Source organism: Heterocephalus glaber, unplaced genomic scaffold (genome assembly GCF_053883595.1).
Source record: "Heterocephalus glaber isolate CG9 unplaced genomic scaffold, H.glaber_assembly_v1.0 deba00000943, whole genome shotgun sequence".
Taxonomy (NCBI): Eukaryota; Metazoa; Chordata; class Mammalia; order Rodentia; family Bathyergidae; genus Heterocephalus; species Heterocephalus glaber.
This window is the reverse complement of record NW_028258175.1, coordinates 2,417,307-2,436,520: the sequence shown is the minus strand read 5'-3', so window position 1 is coordinate 2,436,520 and position 19,214 is coordinate 2,417,307. Positions and strand designations below refer to the sequence as shown.

Sequence of the window (19,214 nt, the reverse complement as noted above, 5' to 3'; positions counted from 1 at the left end):
CCACATGACCTTGGGCAAGATGGCCTCAGTTTCCCAGCTGAAACACGGCGCATCAACGGTGTAAACCTCTCCAGGTTTGGGGGGAGTCAGGTGGGCCAGGTATGTTGCTAAAACAGAAATCAGTTTCTGTTATTATTATTACTAGTAGAGTAGTGGTTATTTGAAGCATCCTGGAAAAAAAAAAAACTGGCAGATGCTACTGTTCAGGATAAGGGCTAAAACAATTGGCTGTTTAAGTGAATCAATGCTAAGAGAAATAGTAGGGAATAATATGAGGAAAAGGTGCAGGTCACAGCCCTAAGAGGGAAGCCAGTAGGAAATGAAAAGGCAAGGCCTTTGTTGAAAACTTAGCAAAAATGTCAGTACTAAGGCAAGTGTAGCGCCCTTCTCTGCAGGGTCCCTTTGTGACCATACAGGTCGCAGGCTCTGGTTTTGTATCTTAACATGGGCATGGGTCACATGAATGCATGTATTCCTTTAAATACACAGAACTGGACATGTAAAACCTGCACGTTTCACCATTCATAAAGTAGATGAATGAAATTACAACTGCCCCTCCAAACCCACGAGTTCTGTGTCCTCAGATTCAACCAACTGTGGATGGAAAATACTTGAGAAAGGGCCGGGCATTTGGCTCAGTGGTTTCGCCGCCTGCTGCACAAGTGGAAGGATCTGAGTTTGATCCCCAGCACCAAAAAAAAAAAAAAAAAGAAAATACTTGAGAAAAAAACTATCTGTACTGATTGTGTCTATATTTTTTACTCTTGTCACTATTTCCTTAACAATACAGTATAAGAACTATTTACATAACACTTACATTGCATTGGGTATTATAAGTCATCTAGGGATGATGTAAGTCTATACTTTATGTAAGAGCATATGGTATAAAGTGTATGGCATATGTTATGTGCAAACACTATGCTCTTTAATATAAGGGACCTCAGCATCTGTGGGTTTTGGTATGGGGGGGCCCAAGAATAACTCTCCTGAGTACCACGGGACAACTGTATATATCTTTATAAAAAGGAAATATGACTGCTATAGTTTGGACCCTGAATGTCCCCCAGAGTCTGTGCCAAAGGCTTGGTCCCCAGCCTGCTGCCTCTATTGGGAGGAGCTCAGAGGGGGCTGTGGGACCTGTTCCTCCCTCTCTCCTTTGCTCCCTTTGCCGTGAGATTTTGCCCTGCCATGATATGCTGCCTTACTGAGGCCAACCAATCACAGACTGAACTTCTAAATCTGTGAGGCAAAATAAACCTTTTCTTCTTATAAGTTGATTAACTCATACATTTGTTACAGTAACAGAAAGTTGACTATCACATGACAGCACCATCTCAGGTAGTGCGGTTTGGCAATTAGCCACCAGTATGGGCCGAAGGCTGAATGCTGTCTCGCCCCTGTCTGTGTCTCCCTGCCCTTCTCTGGATGTGCACGACCCAACCCCATGCCACTCATACATGAACCCTGTCACAGTCACTTCTCACACCAACGTGTGGTAGGAATGCAAATTACCACTGTTGACACTTAACAGTCTCTCACCATGGAAAAACTGTTTCTAATTATCAAAGATGAAAGCTGGCCACCATTGGAGGTTAACATGACACTCTGTGAGAGACTGAACAGTTGAGACTGCCTGGATATCTAATTACCTGGAAAGATAATCCTGAATAATTGGAATTAGAGCAACTAAAACAATTCTTAGATGTTGTGATCTCCGGGAGGCATCCTCCACCAGGCTGAGGGATATAATACGAGCACATAATTAGAGAGATCCAGAACTTCAGAGGAGAGAGTGCCAGGGCCAGCTCCTCAGTCAAGGAGGTGGGAGGGACGCAGGTGGAAATGAGGCTGGAGCACAGCTGGGAAGGAAGGGTAGATGCCACAGTGACACGGAGGGCAGGTACTGCTTAGACAGGTCCGCGCCCTGGAGGCGGAGCTGACTGACTGAAATGTGCTGTGTGACCCTGAGCAAGACTCTGCTGTCTCCAGGCTCTCCCTTCCTTCCATCTCCCCAGAATTCAGCAGTCATCTCTGAGTAGCCTCAAGGACACCGGCCTCCCCGCTTTGTACAGGCTGTTCATTCTCTGGGTAATGTCCCAGGAGTCCCTTTGCACAGGGAGGTCTTAACTCCTCCTTCAAGGCCCTTCCTCAATGGTACTTGCTTTGCATCTTAAATGGACCCCCCAGGCCATCTTTGAAGGCTTGGTCACCAGCCTGGGGCACCACCACCGGGAGGCAGGGAACTTTTAGGAGGCGGGCCTAGAGGGAGGAAGCAAGGCCATTGAGGGCATGGCCCTGAGGGTAGAGTGGGACCCAGCCTTCCTCTCCTTCTGCTGCCCAGCTGCCATGATGTGAACAGGTTTGCTCCATGGTGGGCTCTCCGCTGTGGTGCTCAGACCTGCCCCAGGTCCAAAGCAACAGAGCCAAGTGGCCATGGACTGAAACCTTTCAAACTATGAGCCAAAAGAAACCATCCTTCCTTTAAGTTCCTTATCTCAGGTTATGCTGTCACAGTGATGGAAAGCCAACCCACAAAGTGCTCCTCTGAACAGCCCCTCACAGCCTCTACGATCCTCACAGACTGGCTCTCTGTCCTCATCTGTCCCCCCAGAGAGAGGGCTCCTCAAGAGCAGAGGCTGAGACCACTGAGCTAAATCCCTGGTCCTGCGTTTTGTTTTTTAGCTACAGTCTCGCTTTGTTGCCCAGCCTCAGTTGGCCTTAAACTTGTGATCTTCCTGTTTCTGGAGTATCTGGGGCTACAGGTGTCTGCCATCATGCCCAGAATACTCCCCTGTGCAAACTGTAGTTAGTCTCTTCCCCTAGCCCCCGGCAACCACTGACGTTTTCTGTTATCTCTTGTTTTTTTAAAAAAAAAATTTAAATAAAACATTTAAAAACTAAAAAAAAAAAAAAAAAAAGAGCAGAGGCTGAGGGTCCTCCTTATGGCTCAGTCTCCTGGCATACAGCCTGGTACCAAGACACACAACTACAGGCCCAGGCAGGCCCTGCCTCAGAGTGGATGGCAACAGGTTAGCTGGAAATGCTGAGTCTTATTTTCCTTTCTGCTGCACTGGGAACTGAACCCAGAGCCTTTGCCCTGAGCTAAATTTTTTATTTAGAGACAGGCTCTCCCAAAGTCACTAAGTTTCCCAGGCTGGGCTTGAACTTGGAATACTCCTCCCTCCACCTCCCAGAGGGCTGGGATTTCAGGTGTGCACCACGTCCAGCACAAGTCTTTTGAGAATGGGCAGAAAATAATGACCAGAGGAAGATCCTGCAGGTGGGTCAGGGCCACTCAGACAGACAACAGCACCTTCTCTGTTCCAGAGGGCTGTGGGTGTCATCTTGGTATGATCAGGAATGGCCGGTGGGAAGGAGTGCACTGGGGGCCGCTCTGGCAAGTCTCTTGCCTCTCTGTCTCCACATGTGTGTCTCATCCTGGAGGAAAGAGTCAGCGCTTGCATTCTGCTGAGCCCTGGGCCCTGGGTGTGTTCCTGGTCACCTGAGAGCACAGAGAGATCTGGGGGCCAGGATGGGCTCATGGAAGCCAGACCCGAGTCTCGGCTCATGATGGCTCATGGGGAGTGAGAAGAAGGTGGGAACTACCACAGAGGCTCTGTGATGCTGGCCACCCCTCACACCCTGGCTATAGCTGGCATCTGATCCCTGCGCAACTCCAAAGTCAATCTGCCCATTTTTAATGTGTGTTTTTGTTTTTGTTTTGAGACAGAGTCTTGTTAATCTGGGCCCAAACTTGTAATTCTCCTGCCTCAGCCTCCCAAGAGGGCCGACATGGTAATGTGTGCCACCATACCTGGCTGTAGCCTGGGCAGCTGGGGAAGTAAGTTCCTCTCTTCCCTCCTGCTCCATGTGTTCTGATCTCTGATCTATGCACATTTCAGTTCTATGGCATAAATCAATAAAATGCACTAAAGAAATTAAGTGAGCAGCAGAGCTGTAAATCGATTTCAGGGAGAGAACAGAGAGGTCAAGGGAACCAACAAGAGGCTATTCTAGGAACTAAAGTGAGCAAACACTCTCAAAAGGCTTGAGGTGCTGACACCAGAGCCAACCATGCTGCTACACATCCCTGAAATATTAAACAAAGGAAACCTACAAGCTTCAGGAGCTGTTTCACAGAAAATGCTGGCTGGTGGCTGACAGAAATCCCAGCTTCCTGGGAGCAGGAAACAGGGATGTCACAAAACACACCTCAGCCCAGCTGGATCAGAGGAAAGCATGGCTTCCAAAACTGCACTGGGACCATCCAGGGTCTCTAACATGCCCCCTGCTCATTCCCTCCTTCCTTTATTCATTCAACAAACTTCTACTGAATTCCTACTCTGTGCCAACCCTGAGTGTGGAAGCCACCAAGAAGGACATGATAAGGTACCTGCCCTCGGGGAGTGTCCAGCCAGGTGGAGAAGATCACCTCGTATAGTGTAACGTGTGCTAATGGAGCTGTCAGTGTAGGCAGGTACCTCCAGCTGTTCAGGGACAGCTTTCTAAAAGGAGTCATGTCTACTCTAGGTTTTGAAAAATGAACAGAGTTTACATACAAAGATCAGAGAAGAAATCAATGAAATTGATGAGCAATTTGTGTTTTTTTCTTTTTTTGGTACCAGGGATTGAACTCTGGACCTTGCGCTTTTGAGGGAGGCAGCAGAACCTCTGAGCTAAATCCCCAGCCTGAAATCAATGAAATTGAAACAGAGAAATTAATAAACTGAAGAGTTGGTTCTTTAAATTAAAAAAAATAATCAAATGGTAAGTCATCTAATCAAAACAAAACGGACAGAAATGACCCAAATCCATGCAATTAGAAATGAAAAAAGTGAAATCACAACAGATACTGCTTAAATCAAAAATATTAACAAGCACGTCACAAACCAGTACCCCAATAATTAGGGAAGTCAGAAAAAATGAATAGACTCCTCAATGTGTATGAATTATCAAAATTGAGACAAGAAGATTTAAAAACCCTGAATAACCCAATAATAGGCCATGAAACTGAAGCAGTAATAAAACCCTACCAACTAAGAAAATCCCAGGTCCAGATGGATTCACTACTGAATTATACAAAAACATCAGGGAAGATCTAACACCAATACTCCTCCTTTGCCTCTTTAATGAAAATGAAAGGAAAGGTGCATTCCCAAAGTCATTGCCTGATTCCAAAACCAGACAAGAATGCAACCAAAAAAGAGACTTACAGGCCCACCTCTTTAATAAATACAGATGCAAAGACCCTCAACAAGAGGATACAAGTCATTAAAAAGATTACACATCATGACCAAGTAGGCTTCATCCCAGGAATACAAGGATGGTTCAACATATGCAAATCAATAAATGTAATACATTATGTAAACAGAAGCAAGGGCAAAAATCTCAGTGGATGCAGAAAAGGCCTTTGACAAAATCTAACATCCTTTCATGATAAAAACCCTAAAGAAAATAGATATAGATGGCCCTTATCTCAATCTGATAAAAGCCATTTATGACAAGCCTATTGCCAACATCATATTAAATGGAGAAAAACTGAAAGCTTTCCCTCTAAAATAAGAAACAAGACAAGGCTGTCCACATCCACTATTACCACTCCTGTTCAACAGTACTTGAAACATGAGCATGAGCAATTTGGCAAGAAAAAGAAATAAAGGGGATATGTATAGAAAAGGAAGAACAACGTTGGAGTATCATTATTTGCAGATGACATGATCATCTACACAGAAGACCCTCCTAGCATTAATAGCCAAATTCAGTAATGTAGCAGGATACAAAATTAACACACAAGAATCAGTAGCATTTTTGTACAATAATAATGAATCCATTGAGAAAGACATTAGGAAAAAACATCATTCCCAATAGTGCCAAGAAAAATTAAATATCTACGAATTAACCTAACTAAGAAAGTGAAGGACCTTTACAGAAAACTACAGTACTCTGAAAATGGAGATAGAAGAAAACATAAGAAAATGGAAAGACATTCCCTGCTCCTGGATAGACAGAACCAATATAGTCAAAATGGCCATACTTTCAAAATTAATATTCATATTGAAAGTAATCTCAATCAAAATATCAACAGCACTCTTCACAGAAACAGAGATATATTCTAAAGAACACAGATAAATTCTAAAATTTATATAGAACCAGAAGAGACTCAGAATAGCAAAAGCAATCCTGGGTAACAGGAGCAAAGTGGGAGGCATCACAATACTGGACCTGGAGTTATATTACAAAGCTACAGTGATTAAAAAAAAAAAAGCAGCATGAAACTGGCAGAAAAACAGACATGAGAATCAATGGAACAGAATAGAGGAAACACTCCAAGCACATTCAAATCTTTGATCTTTGACAAAGGGGCCGAAACATACACTGAAGGAAAGACGGGCTCTTTAATAAATGGTGCTGGGGAAAGTAGTTATTCACATACAGAAGACTGAATCTAGGCCCATATCTCTCACTGTATAGTAAGCCAAATTCAAAATGGATCAAAGAACTAAATGTTAAAACAGAAATACTTAACCTGCTAGAAAACAAAATAGATAAAATTTGAAGTTACAGACATAGTCAGAACCCCATTTGCACAGGAAATAGTACCAAGATTCAACAAATGGGATCATATCAAATTTAAAACCTTCAGGACAGCAAAAGAAATAACCAACACAGTGAAAATCTACAGAATGAGGGCCGGGGATTTAGCTCAGCGGGTCCACTGCCTGCCTTGCAAGCACAAGGTCCCAAGTTCAATAGGAGGGGTGGGGAGGAGAAGGAAAATCTACAGAATGAAAAAAAAAATTTGCCATTATTCCTCAGACAGAGGACTAATATCTAGAATATATAAATAACTTAAAAAATTGGACCCCCCCCAGACCCAATCAAAAACTGGGCAAGTGAAATGAATAGACACTTCACAGAAGAAAATGCATAAATGGCCAATAAATACATGAAGGAATGCTGGACAGCACTGACCATTATAGAAATGCAAATAAAAACAACACTGAGGTTCTACCTTACCCCAGAAAGAATGGCCATCATCAAGAAATCAAGTGTAGGACCATACCATCTGAAGGCACCCAATCTCGTCTGATCTTGGAAGACATCACATAATGACAAATGCTGGCGAGGCTTCAGGGAAAAAGGAAGCCTTCCATATTGTCGATGGGAATGTAAACTAGTACAACCAATAAAGAAATCCATATGGCAATGCCTCAAAAAACTAACACTAGCAATTCCATCTGACCCAGCTATTCCCCTTCTAGGTATTTTCCTGAGAAAGTTAAAAACATTAATATCTTACAGTGACACATGCATTCCCATGTTTATAGAAGCACAACTCATAATAGCTAAATCTTGGAAGCAGACCATCTGTCCACCAACAGATGAATGAAGAAAATGTTGTATTTACACACAATGGAGTAAGTACCACTGTGCCATCAGGAAGAATAAACTTTTGTAAGGAAATGAGTGTACCTTGAGATCATAATGTTAAGTGAAGTAAATCAGACCAGAAGCTTAAATATCACATGGTTTCTCTTATACAAAACCCCCAAAATATTAATAAAGAGCAAAATAAAAGATAATAGGAAGTAAGGACATAGATCTTTTCCAAATGGGAAGGGGTTCAAGAGATAGAGAGAGGAGGGAAGGAGGTTCAGAAAAGGAAATGAGATGTGTTATGTATGTGTACCAACTCCCCACAAGGAACGTAAACATTATGTACTGCAAGCCTGTGCTAATAAAAAAATTTTAAAGAGAAGCTCGCAAAGCAAGAGGTGATAAAGGCAGGTCAAGCAGAAAGACAGAATATATAAAGACACAGAGGCATGAGAGAGGATAGAGTTCCAGGGGAATGTATGCAAACAGGAAGGCAGGGCAGGGCGCAGAGTTCACACCAGGGACTGTCGGGGAGGTGTCCCAGGCAGATGGGAATGAGTAATGTATTCAAATGCCCTAGTATGGCCTGGGGATTTAGCTCAGTGGTTCTGCCACCTGCCTCACAAGCGCAAGTGCAAGATCCCAAGTTCAATCCCTGCTACAAAGGAAAAAAAAAATCTTACCTTTAAATTCCCTAGTGTAACTCTGGGAACAATGAGGGGTTTTAAGCAGGATCCTGATATAACTGGTTTTTTATTTTAGAAAGGTAACTTAGAATTCAGTGTAGGACATATTTTTCTTTCCTTTTTAATGAAGTGTAACACATACACAGAAAAGTGCACAGATCGCAAGTACACAGCTCAAAGGACCTGCATCAAATGAGTGCATGCGGGTAAGTAGGACCCAAATCAGGCACAGAGCCTTTGGCCACCAGGGACCCTGCCAGCTCGCTTGAAATCCCACCTTCTTTCAAGAGCAGCCACTCCCCTGACTTCCCCCAACAGAGGTTGTTTTCCACAGTTCCAGGCTCTCATAAATGGAGTCCTGTGGTAGGAATTCTCTGGAATCTGGCTTCCTTGCTCAGTGCCCATGTTGCTGTAGAGCATCCCACCACGAGTACTGGCAGACCTTGCAGAATGAACTTTGAGGACCACACACTGGGGCCAGGAGGTCACTGCAGAGATTACAGCCACAATCCAGGCTGCAGCAGCAGCAGCGGAGGCAGATGTGGAAGATGCTCAGGAGGCCAAGGAAACTGCACTTGTCCAGGGAAAGCTGAGGGTGACTGTCTGGTCCCGGGCTCGGGGACAGTGCAGCTGGCTGAGAAGACAGGATGGTGGGTAGAGAAAGAGGAGGACTAGCGAGACCACTGTGAGACCTGGGGTGTCCAGGAAGAGGGGTCCAGCAGGCAGGTAGTTCACACTGTGGAGATGGAAGGATTCTTCCTTGAGAAACTGATCAGCCCCAAAACAAAAATCCTGGTAGGAGGTGGCATGCGTCAGCCAAATAGTCTTTTGGGATGAAGGATTTATGGCCCTGATAACTGGGAATCCCGCTGGCTGACACCTTCTCCCCTAGCTGCAAACAGAGCCTTAGAAGAGCATGTCTGCACCTTACTCTTAAATAAGAACTTCAGATATTTGAGGACAACTTATAATATAATAGACAGAGGTCAACATTAAAATAAGCAAAAGAATGTTTGACCAGACATATTGAAGGGTTCAGAAGAAAACTTTTTAAAGATCCCCAGAGAAATAGGAAAAGATAATATTTCTATCCACCAAAGGCAAGATATTATAAAAAAAAAACATTCAGATAATGAGAAAGCTCTTAAATTTAAAAATATAGAAAATTTTTAAATTAGATGAAAGATGAAAATTGAGTAATTATCTCAGGATGAAAATAGAAAAACTTTAAATAAGGACAGAAAATAAGATAATAAAAGCTTCTAAAGAGGAAAAATTAGCCCACACAAAAGAATCAGGATGGCATCGAACTTCTCAACAACACCAGAAGCTAAAAGAAAAGGGGCAGCCAGCACGTCTCAAATTGCATGGGACAGTTATCCCTAAGCGAGAATTTTATACCCACCCAAACAGTCAAGTGTGAAGAGGAACAAAGACAACCTTAGGAAGGCATCAATCAGTCACACCCTCTTTCTCAGGAAGTTAGAAGACATTTTCCCCCAAAAAGAGGAAATGAACCACAGAAAGAACTACCTGGGATCCAGGAAGCAGGAGGTCAACATGAGATGGGGAAGAAATTCCAAAACAGTGTTAAAGCGGGCTCCAGAATAACAGCCACTGAAAATCATTGGTCCAAATCGGGGCTGGAGGTCAAAAGTCTCCACAGAAGTATCAGGGAAGAAGGAAGAAAGCAGGAAGGGCTGGAGAAGGAAGGAAGGAAGAAGGATGGAAAGAAAGAAGAAAGGGATTCAACCAGGTATTCACACGATTTCCAACCTCCTTTCCTCAGCCTACCAAGTACCGGAATAACAGGGGTGTACTGCCATGTGCAGCCTAAAGACATTCTGAACTACAACACTTTCACTGTACAATGGATTTATCATGACGGGGCCCCCTGTGAGTCAAAGAGCACCTGAGTGTAGACATATAGCAGGAGGATGGGCTAAGGGATTTGAAAGGGGTTGCCCTGGAGGAATGGAAACAGGGTACAGGGAGGAGGTGATCCATATAGGGCTTATAGTACTTTATGACTTTTTAAACCATTATACATGGCTACTTTGATTTTTAAAAACTAAAATGACTTTTCCTAAGTCTTGAGAGGCGGTGCTTGTCAGCAGAGTGCGGATAAAACCATCCACGAAGAGGTGGGAGGTTCTGAGTGAGGAAGGAGGTGGGGACAGCATAGGAAGGAAGCCTGGGTGTGTCAAGGTGGGCGCAGGAGATGGGAGCAGAGGAAGAGGCAGGGCTGGGGGGCCTCGAGACCCTCGCATACCATTGGGCACTCCCTGAATGCATTGCCTGGCCAGGGTGGCCCCTTGTTGCAGATGGACCCAGCCAAATGGGGTCTGATGAGAACCCACTGGCTTGGCAGCCAGCCTGGTGCAGTGGGGTTGGTGACTATGAATCATAAGAGGTTTTATTCATTCATTCATTCAGTGAAAACCCAGCTACCTGCAAAAAAAAGCTCTAACCTGAGACATGGGAACTGGGGACTTGCCCATGTCAAACTCTGACCAGCACCTGGGTGTGGTGGCTCATGCCTGTTATCCCAGCACTCTGGGAGGCTGAGGCAGGAGGATCACAAGTTCAAGGCCAGTCTGGGCAACTTGGCAAGACTTTGCCTCAAAATAAAATATAACAAAAGTGTTGGGGATGTAGCTCAATATGAAGGCTCTGTGTTCACCCCAGTACCCCATCAACACCAATAAAACACCCTGAACAACTTGGGACAAATCTTCCTGGGGGCCCTGTTAACACAGCGGAGGGGTGAGCCCACATATCGCTGTGGACTCACCAAGAACCTGAGTGAGCCGTCATGGCTGGAGCTGGAACTGGAGCTGGGGAAAGAACCCTCCCCCTCCCCAGCAGCATGGACACCCTGTGCCCAGCTTGGATCCAGTCCCCCAAGTCTGGTGAGTGCTTGCAGCCCAGGGGCTCAGTCCCCTGCACCCCCGCTGCACAGCCCAATTCTGCCACTCAGCAGGTGCTCGGGACAGGCCTGTCGGCTGGGCCCACAGAGGGGCCCTCCAGCATTTGCCCAGGGAGTGGGCACAACCCCCTGGGGTGACCTTGGGGAAAATTAAGATCTCCACAGTGCCCAGAACAGTCCTCGCCAAGCAGATCAGCGAGACCCGCTCAGAGGTCCAGCCGCCCGGCACCCCGCCCTGAGGCCTGTGCTCCGCCCAGGTGAGGGGTGAGACTCTGAACCTGCGGCTCTCTCCTCGCTGCAGGCCGTGCCCCTGTGTGTGGTGTGCTTCTTGCTGTGAGACCTGCTTTGGCTGATGGATGCTAGGAGGCTGGTGCCACAAATATTTCAGATGCACTTGTGGGGTCGGCCTCCTGCCTTGCAGCTCTGGCACTGCCACGAGACGAGCCCCACCAGGAGCCTGCTGTTCCCTCCACCTGGCCCCAGAACAGACCCATGGGGAGCAAGCCTCAGCCTACTCTACATTCTGGAATCAAGCCAGACTACAGCAGTGAACATCAAGAAAAGCCACAGGCATGAGAGCAAAACAGTAATAATAACTGCTGGAATGCCACTCAGTTGTGGGATAGCTCGTTACACAGCAGTACCGTGACTCTCACTGACCAGTGCACCATCTGGTCACAAGGACTTGGAAGGAGACTCTTGTCCCTGTGAATAAGCAGCTGAGATTTTGAGATTCAGGGAAGCCTGGAACAGGGAAATGGGAAAGTAGGAGAAGTGTTTCCTCTGCATCTTCAGAATCAAGTTCACAGGAGGTGGGTGTCGCTGCTCACCTGCATTTGCACATTCCCTCTTCTGAAGTCACTCAGGCTTAATCAGCTCCTCCTCTGCCTGCAGCTGCTGCTGTGCAGACCTCTGTTAGAGCACTTGGTACACTGGCCGGCGCTGCTCGAGAGCTGGGCAGGGCCCTGGAGGTTCGGGGGTGAGTAAGAGACCTCTGCTGTTCTCGGGGGACCCTGAGCTTGTGACGGGACGTGTGCAAGCCACCATCACTCATCTGTGACACAGGACGCTCAAAGTGCAAGGGGACCTAAGCTAATTGTCCAGCTGTAAAATTAGTTAAATAAATTGCCTGCATGGGAGGAATATTATACCGTTGTTTCAAAAAATGAAGGTGGGGCTGGCCTGTAGCTGGGTAGTGGAATGCACAGGAACAGGAAAGCAAGTCTACGTACTGACAGGAAACACACCCATATTTCATCTATACAATATACACATGTGTATACACATGTTAGATGTATGTACACATATGGGTTCTTTTTATAAGAACTGATAAACCAAACCATTAGTAGAGAATAACTAAAGTAAGGTTATAAGACTCTCGGGCCAGGGATGTAGCTCAGTGGCACTGTGGCTTCCTTGCAAGCAAAAGGTCCTGAGTTTGATCCCTGGTACCCTCCAAAAACAAACAAACAAACAAACAAACAAAGAGTCTCTAATCTCTAGTTTACACACTTCAGGGTTCTTAAAATTGCTCTGACAATAAGGAAGGGGGTCGGGGATTTAGCTCAGTGGTTCCGGCTCCTGCCTTCCAAGCACAAGGTCTCAAGTTCGAGCCCCGGTACCAAAAAAAAAAAAATTTCTCTTGACAAGTAACATGTAATTATGACAGTGTGATATGCAGAATTCTGAAAAAACAGGTCCGTGGAGCAGGAACAGCAGTGCAAAGGCCCTGAGGCACACCGTAGCTTGGCTGGTGCAATGAACAGCAAGTACTCTGGAACTGGAGTGTGGTGAAGGAAAGGAGGTGGCAGACCAGCCTCGGTACAGGGCCGGGTGGCACAGGACCTTTCAGGCCACAGTGAGGACAAAGACTTTACCCTAAGCGAGACGAGAGCTGCAGGAGGCTTTTAAACAATGGTATCTTATGATACGCCCTATGCTTTAAAGAGATCACTCCGACTACCAAGAGAGCCAGGAGGCAAAAGTGGAAGGCGGCAACTGGCTCAGAGGTGGTGGCAGGGATCCCGCGTGGAGACGGCCACGACCTAGGCCAGGGCAGCGTAAGAGCCACAGTCTCTGTGTGATGCACACTAGACGGTCCGGCCAAGCACTGAGCTAAGAGGCCCAGGGGACGGACCCACATTTTGCCTGGGGAAGAGGCAGGTGAGCAGGGGTGGGAAGCTGTGGGGAAATGGGAGCCAGGAGGCCGCATCAGGAGCAGGGAGGACCGCAGTTCAGGCAGGGAGGGAGCCTCTCTCCGAAGTCAGCGCAGAGGTCCCCAAGAGGATGAGGGGCCCCAGGCCACACTGGGGCCCTTATGTGACCTCCCTTGAACTCAGCTCAGGTGCAAATCCCAGCTCCCCTGCCTCCTCCCTGTACGACCCCTCTATGCCTCAGTTTCCTCACCTGTAAAAGGCAGGTGACACAAGTCAGTGTGTGTGAAGGAGACCAGTGCCCAGCGCCTGGTCAGCACTGGGTGAAGGGTCACCTGGCAGAGGACAGGACGCCAGGAGGGAAGTCACAGACTAGACACAGCTGCTCTGCCCTGAGTAGGGTGGGGCTGAACAGGCTGCCCATCTCCCTGCCCCTCCGTGCCTCATCTGTGGAGGGAAGGGGGTTTGTGTATGGGCATCAGGGGCCCAGAGCCCACAGGCAGGGCTGTGCGCACTGCGCTCTCGGGGTGCACGCTCATACCCACCACCAAGCAGACCAGCCACGGAGGGAGTGCTAAGGCACCTGACAGGCCGCCAGTCCACGAAAAGCCTCCTGCAACTCAGTGTGCCCGCAAGCTGCTCAGCCACCTTGTAAACGTTTTATCTACACCACCAGAAGGCCCTCAGAGCACCTGCCAAGCCCTAAAAGTAAAATCACAAGGCCAGTAAAGCCGAAAGACACACATTCCCAGGGCTCCAGAGGTCATAAAGGAGCAGGAAGAAAGGTCTGCAGCGCCTGCACCTGCCACTGTGCCCCAGCACACACACAAGGCTGCACATCCACAAGTGCACCAGGCACGCACACAGTCCACACGCGTGCACCAGGCACATCTGCACACACGTGGGCACATTCTCCTGTGCGGCGTGCACAGCTGTTTGCGAGTGTGCGGCTGGGCTGTTCCTCAGTCGGGTGCCTCAGGGGCAGCCACGTGAGCAGCCGCACAGGACTCGGGCACCAAGATGCCGAGGGTCCCGAGGGGCGGCACCTGCAGCCTCCCCCTGCGGGCGAGTGACAGTGTCCCTCAGGCCCTGAGTCCCACTTGGCTAGAGCTCTCCCAGGAGACGTCGTCTGCAGGCAGGAAGGCTGCAGCCTCCACGACACACAGCCCCTTGTCCCCTCTGCCTCTGCCAACTCCTGCAGGGAACCACAAGCCCAGTCCCACCCGCCGCACATGGCCAGAGTGGCCACGTGTCCTGACTTAAGAATTCCCCCCAGTCAAGCACCCCAACACTCTCTGTGTTGGGACAATTATTATGACCGGGCATCTGCCTCAGTTTCCTCTCCCGACCCCCAGGGCCAGAGTCCTGGCTGAATCTGCAGGCCTTTGAAGAAGCCTGCATACCTGTCTCTCAGTAGCCTTTCTCCTAGGTGGCAGGGGCAGGCAGCCGGGGACGTGACCACCTTCCCCAGTGTCTCTGTAGCAGGTCATCCTACAGTACGGATTCTCTTGTTCTTCTATAATTTAAAAAAATGACTTCTAAATGAGTGCAGCATTGCCAGTATAAAGACCAAGTTTCCCAGCTCCTTTGTAGCTGAGTGTGGCCATGTGATAAGTTCTGGCCGAGGAGATAAATGCAGGTGTTGGGAGGCAAATTCTGGGAACCTTACATTTGCCCCGCAGCCTCCGCCCTTCCCTCAGCATGCTGCCTGAAATGCAGTTGTGATGGCTGGTACTCTGGCCACCATTTTAGACCATAAAGACAAAGGCCATGGAATGAAGGAGCAGGGCAGCAGGAGTCTGGGTCCTGAGGGCTTCATGCAGCACAGCCTCCTGGAAGTGCCTGCTTTCAAGCTTTTATAAACACATTAATAATTTCCTCCATTGAAGCCAGCTATGCAACAGTATTACTTGCAGCTAAGCCTAATCCTGACCGCTGTCTCTACCACCTGAGCTGTGGGATCACTCAGTTACAGCCTTACCACTCTGAACACCACTGCTGTGCTGGACTAAGGGCAGGTAACGACCTAGGACCATCCACAGAGCAGGGCCAGATGCTCCCCCACCCCCTCCCCAAGGAACTCACTGGACAGCAGCACCGCCTGCTTGGGGATGCTGGGAGGAAACACCCACCCCAGAGCTGGGGAAGCCACAGGGTCTCAGCAAGGGCATGGCGGGCATCCTGGGCCAGCCACACTCACCTTTCTCCGACGCTGGGGCCAGGTCAATGAAGCTTCGGCATTCTTCCCCTTTGAAAAGAGAAAAAGGGATTTCAGAATTTGAGGGCAGACGACTTAGGCTTCTGCCTGTTTCTCCCCGGTGTCCTGCAGCGAGCCAGCATCTCTAATCCGACCCTGGGATAGCTTTGGAACCCTTCCTGCCAGCAGCTGGTGCCTGCCATGGGGGTGGCAGGTGGCAGCTGCAGGCCCTTTCCTCCTAGCCAGTCTGACGTCTGCGGCCTCCACTGCCCAGCCCTGCAGCCCAGCCTGACCCTCACTGTCACCCCAGGCCTGTGTTCCAGTCTCACCAGTGCCCTGCCCATACTGCCGACAAGCCTCGGTAAGGAGAAAGTCCCAGTCCCCAGGTGTGGACCCAGGCCCAGCCTCTCCCAGCCCGAGCACACCACTCTTGCCTGCTCCCTGGGCCGGCGTACAGCTCCGTCCCTCCTCCAGGCCCTCCTCTGGAACACACCTCCCCCAGGAGCGCTCAGGAACCCTGGCCTTCCTTCTAGGGCATGTCCAGTCACCTTCACACTCTGCCCTTGCTTGTGAGATTCTTTTTTGTGGTCCTGGGAGTACACCGAATACATCCCTAACCCCTTTCTCGTTTTGAAACAAGACCTCACTAAAGTCATCGAATGACCCAGGCTGGGCCTGAACTTGTGATCTTCCTGCCCCAGCCTTGTGTGGATGCTTATTAATGTCTGTTTCTCCCCAAGCTGCAAACCCTGTCAGGACAAGGGCTAGGCGCCGTCCCTGCTTTCTGTCTCCCTCGCACGACAGCGGAAGCGCGGCCCGTTTCCGGGGCATTGCGGCCCCCACGCCGAAATACGTCGTCCGCCCCACACAGGATGTGAACACCGGAAGCGCATCCCCCGCCAGCGCGGAGTTCCGGTGTTGTCAGAGAAGCAGACCTGGCCCACGCACCGCGCCCCACAGCCTCCCCGCAGGCCCGGCAGACGTGTCCCTCAGTCGGCCCCGACACCTGCCTTCCCCCGGCCTCCCTCAGAGCAGCAGCGGCGGCGGCGGAGACACGGGCTAGGGTCACCCCCGGGTAAAGAGAGCCGCCACCTTAAAGATGTCACTGCAGATCCCGAAGAGGGGACGGAGTCAGCCAACGTGGGACCCATGTGGAGTGGCCTGGAGGGCGGAAGAAAAGACCCGGACGCTTCCCGCAAGTCTCAGCCCAGTGTGTGCTTGGAGCCTCCTTCCCTGCGCAGCCCCGCGCCCGCCCGCCCGTCCGCCCAGATCACAGGCTGAGCGCCGCCCTCTCAGCTCTGTCACCCCTGCCAGAGGACCAGGAGCCCACAGGGGCTGGCAACTCTGCGGTGGCCGCCCCGCGCCAAGCGTGAGACCCGCACCCTGCTCCGTGGATGGAAACCGGAAGTCCCAGAGCTCCTCAGCAGTCAGCCTGGCCTCTCAGCCAGTCTAACCCCAGCAGAAACTGGGGTGCCGACAGCCGGCCACAGGAAAGGGGGCCAAAAGGAAAGACAACAGTTCTGTGCTGAATTTTGAGTGGTTTTTAAAAAGTGTATTTAATGTTGCATAATTTTCTCAAAAGTTCAAGGAAGTAAATTTAAAGGACAGATTGAGGCCAGCACGACGAGCATGCTGGTGGGAGGGGTGAGCACTTTTGCCTTTATGGGCACCCTCCTACATAAAAACTAAAATTACCCTGGGGGCAGTGGTGCCCACTTGTAATCCCAGCTACCTAGGAGGCTGAGGCAATAGAATTGCAAGTTCAGGCCCAGCCTGGGTGATTTAGCAAGATGCTATCTCAAAATTAAAAATACACACTGGGAAGCTTAGCCAGGCGGGTCACAAGTTCAAGTCTAACCTAGGCAATCTAGAAGCAAGACCCTGTCTCAAAATAAAAAATAAAAAACGGCTGGGGAAGTTACTCTGGGTGAAGCCTCTAGGTTCAATCCCCAGTATCAGAGAGACAGGGAGGGAGGGAGGGAGGGAGAGAGGAAGGACAGAAAGGAAGGCTGGAAGTATAGCTCAGTACAAACAAAAACTAAAATTAAAATTTATAACCACACTGGTATAAAGGTGAATATGTTAAGCATTAAATATTTTCCTCATATGAAAGTTTAATTTTTTCTCTCTCCTGATTTTAAAAGAAGTTACACCTCTGTGTGACATGTGGGAGTGCCTGGGCCCCAGTTCTTGTCCCCCAGCCTCAGGCACACAAGACCCCACTCTCCCCTACCAGGCCTGCTCCCACAAAGATGGGGCTCCCTGGGAATATTTAAGATTTATGTGCGAGGCATTTGCCTTCTCTCTTCTTTAACAGTTTGCTGGAGACATAATTCAAATGCCATGTCATTAATCTATGTAAAATGTGCGATTCAGTGATTTTAGAGCATTCATACTATATTCACCAGGCTGGGTGACCATCCTCATAATCAATTTTAGATCGTTTTTATCACCCTAAAAAGAAGCCCCATACTTGTTAGCATCAGTGCTCACTCCCTCCAGCCCTGCCAGCCCTTAGCTACAACTAATCTGTTTTCTACATCTATTGATTGGTCTAGTCTGGGCGTTTCACGTGAATGGAATCATGCACTCTGTGGTCTTTGGAGACTCGCTTCTTTTACTTGGCATAATGTTTTCCAGGGTTATCCGTGGCGTACCCTGCATCAATGCTTCATTTTATCCCATTGTATAGATGTGCAGTAGCCCTCCCTTATCTGTGGTTTTGCTTTTTGCTGTTTCTGTTACCTGTGTTCAACTGAGGTCAGAAAATAGTAAATGGGAAATTGTAGGAATAAAAAAATTCAGAAGTTTTTGATTGTTCACCATTCTGAGTAGCAGATGACGTCTGACACCCTCCCACTTGGCCTGCCCATCCCTCTCTCCAGTTATCCTCACTGTATATGATGCTACCTGCCAGGGAGTCACTTAATGGCCATCTCGGTTGTCAGGTCAACTATCCCAGTGTCACAGGGCTTGTGTCCAGGAACCCTTATTCTACTTAATAATGGTCCTAAGAGCAGGGATGCAAAGGAGGCACCAGAACATAAGACATGGAAGGACAGATGAGCTCTGGTACTATGGGGCACCGCTGCAGGGCAGATAGGGGAAGGAATTGAACAGTGCCATCTAGGATTTCAGCATCCACCAGGCGTCTTGGAACCCCCCTAGATCCCCTGAAGATGAAAGGAGACTACTGTACCACATACATTAGTGGATGGATATTTGGGGTTGTTCCCTCTTTTTGCCTATTTATAAACATTCATGTAACAGAGTATTCTGTGACCAAGTTTTTATTTCTCTTGAGTATTTTGGGGGGAGTAGAATTGCTGGGTCTTGTGGTAACTGTATTTAATCTTTTGAAATGTTAGGCTGATTTCCAAAGGTAGTGCACCATTTTACATCCCCACCAGCAATGAGTGAAGGTTCCTACCTCACTTTTTGCCAACACTTGTTACTGTTTATCTTTTTTCACTAAAAGTATCCTTACAGGTATCTTATTGTAGTTTGATTGGCATTCCATTTCTCTAATGACAAATGATGTTGAGCATCTTTTTTATGTGCTTATAAGCCATTGATATATCTTCTCTGGAAAGATTCAGACTCTGTCCATTTTTAAACTGAGTTATCTTTTTATTATGAATTGTAGATCTTTATATAGTTTACATACAATTCCCTAATCAGATGTCTGATTTGTAAATATGTTCTCCCATTCTGCAGGTTGTCTTTCCCTTGTCTTGATGATATCTGTTAAACTGCAGGAGTTTTATGTTTTAATGAAGTCCAGTTCATCTGATTTTTCCATTTGTTGCTTGTGTGTGTGTGTGTGTTTTGTTTTTTTTGTTTGTACCAGGGATCGAACTCAGGATCTTGTG

General features: G+C 48.1%; 1 protein-coding gene across 6 annotated transcripts in view; it reads right to left on the bottom strand.

Annotated features, from left to right (window-relative positions):
• Gsg1l (GSG1 like) overlaps window positions 1-19,214 on the bottom strand; it is a 196,427-nt gene that overhangs the window by 115,154 nt on the left and 62,059 nt on the right. For 4 of the 6 annotated variants that reach the window (XM_087209079.1, XM_087209078.1, XM_087209076.1 and 1 more), the window contains exon 2: window positions 15,346-15,393. In XM_087209079.1, coding sequence (XP_087065205.1) covers window positions 15,346-15,393 — 48 coding nt within the window. Of the gene's footprint in view, window positions 1-15,345; window positions 15,394-15,835; window positions 15,854-15,890; window positions 16,147-19,214 lie in introns of those variants that run through there. The other 2 variants (XM_087209077.1, XM_087209080.1) reach the window with 2 other exon arrangements.